The 9,906-nt window shown below is 36.5% G+C and overlaps 2 protein-coding genes across 4 annotated transcripts; one reads left to right on the forward strand and one right to left on the reverse strand.

Moving 5' to 3' along the window:
• The first annotated feature begins 696 nt into the window (after window positions 1–696).
• On the forward strand, window positions 697–7,876 carry LOC113783854 (malonyl-CoA decarboxylase, mitochondrial). Of its 3 annotated transcripts, none has more exons than XM_027330094.1 (16): window positions 697–791; window positions 924–1,009; window positions 1,213–1,303; window positions 1,409–1,535; window positions 1,615–1,801; window positions 2,392–2,536; window positions 2,633–2,723; window positions 3,889–3,947; window positions 4,074–4,151; window positions 4,864–4,947; window positions 5,669–5,808; window positions 6,155–6,283; window positions 6,725–6,797; window positions 7,058–7,143; window positions 7,469–7,553; window positions 7,790–7,876. In XM_027330094.1, the coding sequence occupies exons 1-16, from the start codon at window positions 726–728 to the stop codon at window positions 7,811–7,813; spliced, it is 1,551 nt and encodes a 516-aa protein (XP_027185895.1). In that variant the 5' UTR covers window positions 697–725; the 3' UTR covers window positions 7,814–7,876. The 3 variants fall into 3 exon arrangements, with proteins under 3 accessions (XP_027185895.1, XP_027185896.1, XP_027185897.1); XM_027330095.1 differs by having other exon boundaries at window positions 927–1,009; XM_027330096.1 differs by lacking the exons at window positions 7,058–7,143; window positions 7,469–7,553; window positions 7,790–7,876 and adding an exon at window positions 6,963–7,030.
• A 5-nt stretch (window positions 7,877–7,881) lies between these two features.
• Window positions 7,882–9,682, reverse strand: LOC113783855 (chaperonin-like RBCX protein 1, chloroplastic). The gene is made up of 6 exons (XM_027330097.1): window positions 9,245–9,682; window positions 9,069–9,163; window positions 8,750–8,867; window positions 8,370–8,386; window positions 8,214–8,276; window positions 7,882–8,122 (listed from the first exon to the last, which is right to left on the reverse strand). The coding sequence occupies exons 1-6, from the start codon at window positions 9,402–9,404 to the stop codon at window positions 8,048–8,050; spliced, it is 528 nt and encodes a 175-aa protein (XP_027185898.1). The 5' UTR covers window positions 9,405–9,682; the 3' UTR covers window positions 7,882–8,047.
• Window positions 9,683–9,906: the final 224 nt, after the last annotated feature.

Genomic DNA, 9,906 nt, shown 5'->3' on the forward strand with positions numbered 1-9,906 from the left:
TTCGAGAGGAAATATTATGGTAATGTCACCTATATATAATGTACATGAAAAGACACCAAACAAAAAAAAAAAAAAACCATCTCTACATGGTTATTATAATAGTTATTTATTGTGTATGATAAACATCTCTGTATATTAAAAGATCCACATTAGAGCAAGTTTAGCTAGAAGTTGAAAGACCGACATCACATCAGATTCTCCCACTTACCAAAAAAAAAAAAGAATTAGATCTCTGTGTATCTATGTTGATATTTGTTTTTAACCATTAGTGCAGAATTATGATAATGAAATTATGTATTTTACTTATAAAAAAAAAAGAAAAAGGGTTTGAAGTTGAGGGCCCCTTTAAACATAAATAAATATGCCACCAATTTTTTATTTATTTTTTTTCAATACATTTGGTAGGAATACACGAACTTGATCAATTTAAGACAGCGAAGCAACGGCCCGAATTTAAAACAACGTAGAACCACCTTTCCATCATGGAGCTTGGGCCATATAAGAACGACACTTGAGTGAATCTTTCAGGGAAATGGACGTTTATCTTGGGTCAGTCCGTTCAACTCCTCTGGCGGGTGAGCTCTGAAGTATCTATCAGTAGGCCCAAAAGCTCTAACGTACAATAACAACAACATTGAAATGTTAACAGAAATTCGGTTGGATTTATTTATCGACTGCTTAACTTCCATGGCGGGATTGAATTTTGATTACTAGTATTTGGGAAGATGAACAAGAAGGGCCTCGCCATTTTAATGCGTACTAAAATGCGGCCTCTCCCCTCAGCGGCTATTGTGAGTTTCATTACTCCACTTTTAATCAATCTTTGATTTTTCTTTTCCTATCTTTGGAGGTGATTATTGAGTTAGTTTGATTTTGATTGTACAAATAAATTCTTCTTTTTTGTTTAACTAATAATTCAACAGAAGAGAGTCAATCAAATGGAAGTTCCTCCTCAAGAAAATTCTAACGTGGTTTCTTCTACTCCTAATGCCTCCATTAATCCCCCAAGGTGATCATTTGAATTATTTGTGTGTTGATTTTTTTTAGCAGTTCAATTTCTGTTAAATTGTCCCAAAATAAAATAAAATAAATGGGTCAAGAATTCGCATTATGTTTATGCAATTATGAAAGAGATGAAAGGAAATTCTGTTTGAGTTTAGAATAAAGCAATGATTTTGATTTTTTTTTTTTTTTTTGTGAATGGATTTTCAGGGACTTCGAGCAAGTAAGAGACTCTATGCTCTCTGCTATATTAATGAATAAGACTGAGATTTTAGATGCTGCCCTCAGTGAATTCTGTGAGGTGAATATATACTACTATTCATTGGGGGATAACTTAATTATGTTGATATATGAGTAACATTTGTGAAAAATGTAATGATTCCGCAAGTATGTCTTTATAATGTAGGGTTACTTTAGCCTTTCCAAGGAAAATCGACGGAAATTACTTCTCACACTTGCCAGAGAGTATGATCTTGACAGAATACAAGTTAGGGAGCTGATGAAGCAGTATCTTGGTCTTGAGCTTCCTATTGGTGAGTTTTTGAGTTAATTGTGTACATGTCTGTTATGCTTCAGTGTTGGGTTGCTTTGAATAGAATCTGTGGGTTGTAGGTGAAAAAGCTCAGCATAGTAGTGGGCAACAAGAGGAATTGTCACTTTCAGCATTTTATAGAATTGAGCGGAACTTGAGGCATGCCCTCAAGCCAAATTATGAAGTACTGTTTGAGCGGCTTAATACTCATCCTGGAGGGTTGAAGTTCTTGTCCGACATTCGAGCTGATATTCTATCTTTTCTCACGTAAGGTTATATTCCTGTTTTAGATGTTATAGTCATCTGGGTCTTGTAGCTCTGATGTATGTGGGGAATGGCAAATTCTAGGATTTCCAAGGCAAGAACAAAGATTTTGTTTGTCAGGGAGCAAATAACTGGGGGATGACATTTCCAGTTTTCACAGTTAAAGTGGTTGGCATGTTTCAATGAGTGATAATTGGATGTCAACCCTGTATCAGATTGTTGGATAAGCTTAGAAAAGATTGTTCATGCCGAACCACTGATGATTAATATGTACCCAACCCTAGGTCTTTGTTTATCTGACATTTGATCTAGCTCACCCTAGGTCGACCAGGCTGGTGGTCCATAATATAGTATACCTAGGCACTTGGTTAAGTCTTGGTTGGGCGCCTGATTGGAATATTGCTGTAAATGTCTAATTTAAGGTTCCCTGAGATAATTCACGTGACAGTTTTCATGGTGGCATTTCTCCTTTGCTGTCTAATCAGCCAGTTGATTTGTGAAATCATAGTTCCTCTTGAAAATAAGCCAAATTTTACTTGTAGTACCTGTTACAAAAGTCACAACTTTTGAGTGTTTCTCCTTCCAACTTGTAGCGAGGAAAATTTTCCATCCTTGCGGGCACTTGATTCTTACTTGAAAGAGAAGCTTGGTACATGGCTTAGTCCTGCGAATCTAGAGCTTCATAATATTACATGGGATGATCCTGCTTCTTTGTTGGAGAAGATTGTAGCTTATGAGGTCTGTTTTTCTATTCCATGTTGCCAGCTTTCCTTATAAATTCTCTAACTATGAAATCTGCATTTTATGAGAGATGTTCACAAATATCTTCTTCAGGCAGTGCATCCAATCAGCAGTCTTTTGGACCTGAAAAGAAGGCTGGGGGTAGGCCGCCGCTGTTTCGGATATTTACATCCAGCAATACCTGGTTAGAAAAACTTTTTGTTAGTCTGGTTGACATACATAGTAGAATTTTTTACTAACTTGCTTACTAGAAATGCAAACAACAGGCAGTATTGATCTCATCAAGATTACTTGATAAACTGGCTCCAACCTCGCTGTATTTTGGATTTGATTTCTTGAGTTTGTTATGGGGATCTGATATTGAATGTATTCTTACTTTATTGAGCGTTTCCTCTATATTGATGTGTCAAAAGAGTTGCGAAACGTTTGACCAATTTTGGCAGTGTTGTAAATCTGAGGCTTCTATTATTTGAATTTATGAGTTTTACTGAGGAAATGATGTTGGGTTCGTACAGCATTTGCTGCAGTGAGTATAGATCTGTTGGTGATCCAATGTTATCTTTTTCAGAAAAGATTTAAAAGCTTGTGTACAGAGTGTAGAATCTGTTGTCTTTGAATTACAGTCTTAAGTGGTTGCAAAGATTAGTATGATGCAATAGGTATCTACTTATTTACATGTCTACTTAACTTCAAGGAAGCAATCCTTTTTTTCCTTTCTTGTTAGATCTGAAAATCATCAGTTGTTTCTTATTGTATAACTGCTAGATTCATATGAAGATTCTTACAGTTGCTGCTAGCCTAGCTATGCTTTAGTTCACAGAAATTTTATCCGCAAAAGGTCTCATACAATGATGAACCAAATTGGTAGAAGTGTAAATGCAAGACTGATTGCCTGCTGAAATATAAAAGATAAAACTGGGACTAGGAATACATTTTCAGGATTTGAGTAGATACTGTAGTGACTGACTGAGTAAAACACAAATTAAGAAGATCTAGAATGTCCAGTATTTACCTGGGAGTACACCTATGAGGCAAGCAAAATTACACCATTCCGGGGAAAAGAGGAGGAAGGCAGAAAATTGGAATGATTGTGTCTTGTGGCATTCCTGAAGTATAGTTTAGACTGAGCTTAAGAAATAGTATATCAGTTCAGAAACAATATGGGGTTTGGGGCCTTTAATTTTCACTAATAAATTAGTGAAATTTTTGATAAAATAATTTAGTTGATTTTTGTCAGGGTTTGGTCTAAGGTGATGGAGTACAGTAGATGTCAAATTATGACTTGTTTTGTATCATGCTTAATCTGGATTTGAAATGTTCATCCAGTCTAATAACTGAGCATAATTCAGGTGAACCCCTCATATTCATAGAAGTTGCATTAATGAAGGATGTGGCCGAGACAATTCAGGTGAATAGTTTTGCTGTGGAGTGTTGAAAGGATTCAGGAAAAGGAACAATCTTTATTTCTTGAGACTGTTTCTTTAACGAGCTAGAAACTACTATGTATAGTTATTAATGAAATTATTCATCTTAGGAAGTTCTATGGGACGATCCTCCAATACCTGAATGTGAAGCAACCTGTGCACTCTTTTACTCTATATCATCTACCCAGGTTAGAATTTTTATCTTACGGGTTTTTTACAGCATTACTTTCTGATTATTCGTGGATGGTATTTTTGTTGCTGACCTGACCACTTATATTTGACTGATCTTTTGCCAATAATTTATGATGACCATTTTGCTTTTTGTTGTAATAAAATGGTGAGATTTCGCTCATCTTCTATATGGGATTATTAATATGCATCCTTTTGTGTGCTCATCATAATTTTCTTTTTCTTGGTAATTGATTAATTTGTAGATAAACCATATGTTATTCCCCTCTGTGGCCCAGTGTGAGCATCCCAGCTCTCTCTTCTTGACAGAAACAAATTGCTTGAACTATTCTTATACTACTTATTCTTTTCCTTTTCTCTGATCAGAAATTCATTGGGTCAGTGCTTCAAATTCTGCAGAAAGAAAGGAAAAAGCAGATGCTTCAAAGCACTAAGCTTCCTCCTATTGTTGAAATTTTGCCCAATGTGTAATTTCATGGGAAAGCTTCATAAATTGATAAACTTAGTCAGGAACAAAGGACCACCCTTACCTGTTAAATATACTTGCTCAAGCTGCGCTGTTTTTAATTTTTTTCTTCTTTTGCCCCCTCCCACCATACAAGGGGATACTCTGGCTTTATCTCTCCTCTTCCTTTCCCTCCCTCCTTCCTTGTTCCCCTCTTCTCAGCTGCCTTAGCTTATACTAAGTTGTACCTTTCTCTTTAACTGCAGCCTGGCTTATCCGGAATCAACCTTGGGAAATTCCTTATTAAACGTGTAATTGATGTTGTGAAGAAGGATATGCCAATTATATCTGTAAGTTCTTCTCTGTTTATGGACATTTGTCACTTCTTGGTGTTGTAGTTATGAGTTATGTGTTAGAGAAAATGGCGTAAATGGTCACTGAATCATTTAAGATTCCCTGTTTTAGTCACTTGACTTTTCTTTAGTCACAATGGTCACTTAACTAATAAAAATGTACATTTTTGGACCAAATATGTATGTTTTGATCAATTGAGTTTTAAATAGTTCTGTGACCATTTGGCGCGGGTGGAGAAGCTAACTTCTTGTGGATAATAATTCTTTGCCTCTGTAAGTTGGTTTTTTCATGGATTGAGTACAGGATATCACTATTCTCCAACTTTTTGGGTTTTAAATCCATTATAGCCTGCAACTACTTTGCTCTTGTCTAGTAATTTATCTTACGGCTTTAAGAATTATGAAGTTGTAATTTGTAGAGCCACAATTGGTCAGAAATTTGGTTTTGTGTCTGGGTTTTGCATAATGATGATGACAAAGTGAGTGGGACTTTTCAACTTGTTTTTATAAGTAAAGCAGTTCGGATTGCATTCAGATTTACTTGTTTACTTGGCACTTTTTCTGTTTGCTCTTTCAAATAACTTGTACTATATGGAGACTATCTTTCTTGTCCATTGGTCACTGTATCAGCCGGTAGAGCTCCATGCTTGTCTTCTTTTTCTTGCTCAATGAGACTCTTGGTTATAGCTGATAACAATTTGAAAAATTTCTTCTGCAGACCTTTGCTACTCTTAGTCCTATTCCAGGCTACATGCAGTGGCTTCTATCAAAATTGGCATCAGCAGAGATATCTGGTCCTACCTTTAGAGAGAACTTGCTTAAACAAGAAGAAGAGGGGGCACTTGTAGATGCAGCAGTGTAAGCATATGGTTTTACGCTGAAGGGTTGGAATCTTTGCTCATTACTTTCTTTCTTCCACCCCTGCTCCCATAATATTCTCCAGTAATATTCCATACTCGATCTCTCCTGCCTTGCTCAACACCAAGAAATGGAATGATAGCTACCTGCTCTGCTGGAAATGTGGAATCTCTGTTGCTCCTCAATCACCCAGAGATGGGATGACATAATAGTCTGAACTTCTGGCAAATCTGAGCACTAAAATTTGAATTATGAATTGTTTACCTCAATTTTTTACCAAATCTTTCTTTGTGTCTGATAATCGATTTACATATTTCTCTCCTTTATTAAAACTTTCCTGGTACAGAGAATTCAGTTCCAGCAAAAACGGAATGGAAGTGATGAAGTACTTGTTGACATCAACCAATTATGAGTGGACAAAGTCAGCTAAGATAATTTCGGTTCTAAGACCTCCAATGATGCGACTTTGTGCTCGGTATGGTTTGTTATATTAAGTAATCTCAGTACAACTAGTCTAAAAGACAACATACAACCTCAGATATATATATATATATATATATATATATATATATATATATCAAGGATATTTTTTTTCTCATTCCTGAAGATAAGAGTAAAGATAGACATCCAGGCTATCACATGACAAAGTTAATCTTCATATGTGAAGGTTGTCTTTTTTCAATAGGAATCCCTGTCTGTGAGTGCATCTTATCTGATGATTGTAGGAGAAACGGTTAAAATGTATCTGTTGCTTTTGAAGAATCATTGGAGTTCTTTCCTATCTAAGTAATAAACTGAAGATGGATCTTCAGTCTCCGGAGTCATTTAGTCATGTGGAGCAAGTTGCCGCTATAAGTGGATATAGGGCATTTTGTTGCTTCTGGGTAATATGTCTTCCTTGAATTAACAATTCCAGGTACCTTCTGCAAGAGAAGAAGAGGGGGAAAGCTCTAGATTCTGTGGCAAACTTCCACTTGCAGAATGGAGCGGTATGTCAAGAACTTACTAAGCTTTCTTTCAAAATTATTAACCTGTTGAGTGTACAATATCACGTAACCTAGTCTGTTATCTCAGAGTATTCGGTCATTTTACCCCATTTGTTGAAAAAATGACTTCAAGCACATTGTAGATCTGATCTGTTTGCATAAATTCAGAGACTATGTTCAGTCATGTGAAAGAGTTAGTGGTTAAACTTTCATGGGGAAGCCCCTGCCAGATAAAATCTGTAATCAGATTTTAATCTTTATAGATGATCGGAAGGCTGAATTGGATGGCTGATCGATCTGAAAAAGGCCTTACTCAGAGTGGAGGGATTATGGTCAACTACATATATAGGTAAAACTTTTCCTCTGGATCAATGATTGCAAGACATGTTTGGTACTTCTTTAGTTCTTTCTCCTTTTTCTATTGGTCGTTTTGATGAGTTGGAAAATACTTCATCTACTTTGGCAATATGCGTTATTTCTAACAATAGGTTCAATTTTGAAAAGAATGTCTACGCAAATTATGTGTAAACACCATCTGACATGAAGTTGAACTGATCTTTTTCAATGGTTTTGCTCATGATAACAATGTTGATTATTGCTGTGAATGACTTTAGTCATTATAAAGAACTGTTTGAAGCCTAGATCAACACCCAAAAATTTTAAATGAAATGCAGGGTGGAGAACATTGAAGAAAATGCTCAGTCATATTACAGCAAAGGGCATATCCAAGCTACCTCAGATGTCTCTTGCTTTGTTGAGGTAACTTTTTGGTCTTAAATAATGTCCATTGGCATCTAAACCATAGTGGTATTGGATACCCCCAATCTGTACCTACCTATATGCCAATCCAATCCATCCCTGTGAGCATGCAAGTGAGCCTTTGAGATGGAAACTGCTGTGTATTGGTCCTCTGTGCTGTTTCCTTTTAGGTAGTTGCTTCCTTCAGTTCTTCAAACAGAAGTATCTGCTATCAAAGTTATTTTTTACATTTGCAGGATCATGAACAAACTAGAGATTAGGAAGCTGTTGCAGGAGTGGTGTGAAATTTAATGTTCTACCCTTGCAGTACAGGTAATACACGTACCAATTGAGTATATTAAGTGAGGTTTTGATGTTGTACATGCCTGTTTAAATATATTAAGTGAGGTTTTGATGTTGTACATGCTTGTTTAAATTCGAGTTCTTTTGATGATACAACAATATATACCATTACATTCTACGGCTTCCAAGCGCAGGCAGCTTCAGAAGGATAATTAATTTTCACTTTCTACATGGCTGGTTTCTCGGACATAATCCCTCATTAGTCTTGTATTAGATTCATTAACCACCTGCAGATTTACCAACACATACATTTGCACTAAGTGAACCAGGAAAAAGTGATTTCAAATATCAAAATTAGGTGAAAGAAAAGAATTTGACCTTATGGGATAATCGCTTCAAATTGTCCCACTCAAAATCATTCTTGCAATATGCAGATCTAACCTGCATGAAGATCCCATACCATTTATTTAGCATATTGTGAAAAAGAGTAGCTTAGCAAGTTAAAGAAATACCAAGGAGAGAGAAACCACTAACCTCAAGTATCCGCATCGCTGCAAAGCAGAAGAAAATTTCAGTTTTTTCCAGATTTAATATGCAGGCTGCTGCCGTTAAAACAGACTATGCAATTTACATTGTGATTGTTAACAGCATAGTAGAGCTGTTATGCTACTTATTTCTTTCATTGTTACACACAGAAAAAAATGTAGCAATTAATTGGTACCTACTCAAGTATTCCATACCATGTAGAATCTTGTCCTTTCATCTGTGGTTGCTGTTACCAAATGATCAGTGCATAAATGCATGGTACACTTGTTGTAATAGTTGTTTTGTTTAAAAAGATTTATGTTGATCTAAAACTTGCGAATTTTGTACTATATGATTTCAGGCTGAGTGAAATGTAAGTACATATATACCTAGATTTTTATGCCTTGGTGATTCCCGCATTAAGTTGGCGCAAAACTTATCCCCATCATTCACTGAGTGTCTGCCCAAGAATTCCATCAACTCCTCGTATGCCTCGGGGTTGTAGCTCTGCTCTGTCAAGTGACTGTTAAAAAACAAGAAAATGGCATAGATATATTTTTATGGATGTATGTCTATACCCTAATCTGTAGCTTCATTAGATACAGTGAGCTTCAAAGTTCTGTACTGATTTGATGTAGCCAACCGTCTGATACTATACTCAATAGAACAATAAAAGTGGAGATAATGATTCTGTGAAAAGAAGAGAACCTGCAACTGAGCAGTGACAATTCGAACAGCAATGTATGTGAAGAAATTATGGAGGTGCTTCGCTGCTTTTGCTTCTGGTGATCCTTCTCCGAACCCTGCACCACTCTTCTTTAATATTCACAGGCAGATCCATAGGTACACTTGCTAGAAACTTTTACAAGAGGGTGACTACCCACCTGGAACATACATCTTTTGACAATGGAAGCGAGTTGGCTGAGAAGTTCTTTGCTTCCATGGCCTGAAGGGACAGGCTCTGGTTTCCCTGCAAGCTTGTGTTGGAGAAACTGCGAGCCTTGAGAGGGGGACGGTGGCGAAGGATTCCATAATATGGCTCATCTTAACTGTACTGTGTAATCTGTGGCAACTGCCAGTGAGAATTGAAGGAAAAGAGCAGAAGTAGATGTTTTTGTCCAATGACTAGCAAGCGGCAAGACACCTTGAGAAGCCTTTAGTGAAGAGATAATAATAATATCTTTACTTCCATGTTGAAATATCTTCAGGTATATGTGGCAAGAAGCCTGAAATTTTGTCATGGATCATTTGTCCATCTTTAAGGGTGGATCCCACCCATTCTATTGTCTCTTTTATACGTATGTGTATGCATCTGGCCCTCGTATTATTGAATAACCAAGTCTGGAATATTCCTACTTCCTCTGTAAGTGTGAGAAGTTTGAAGAACAGGTAAAAGGATAGATATATATTTGTAAAGTAGGAAAATATTAACGCTCTTATTGTTCAATTCTCTATTTCCCTTTTCTTCTCGGGCGGCATTACGTTTCAACATTAGAATTCGAGGGCATCTAGTAAAGGAAGTATCTGAAGGATATACTGCGGAATT

The sequence above is a fragment of the Coffea eugenioides genome, chromosome 9, assembly GCF_003713205.1.
Source record: "Coffea eugenioides isolate CCC68of chromosome 9, Ceug_1.0, whole genome shotgun sequence".
Taxonomy (NCBI): domain Eukaryota; kingdom Viridiplantae; phylum Streptophyta; class Magnoliopsida; order Gentianales; family Rubiaceae; genus Coffea; species Coffea eugenioides.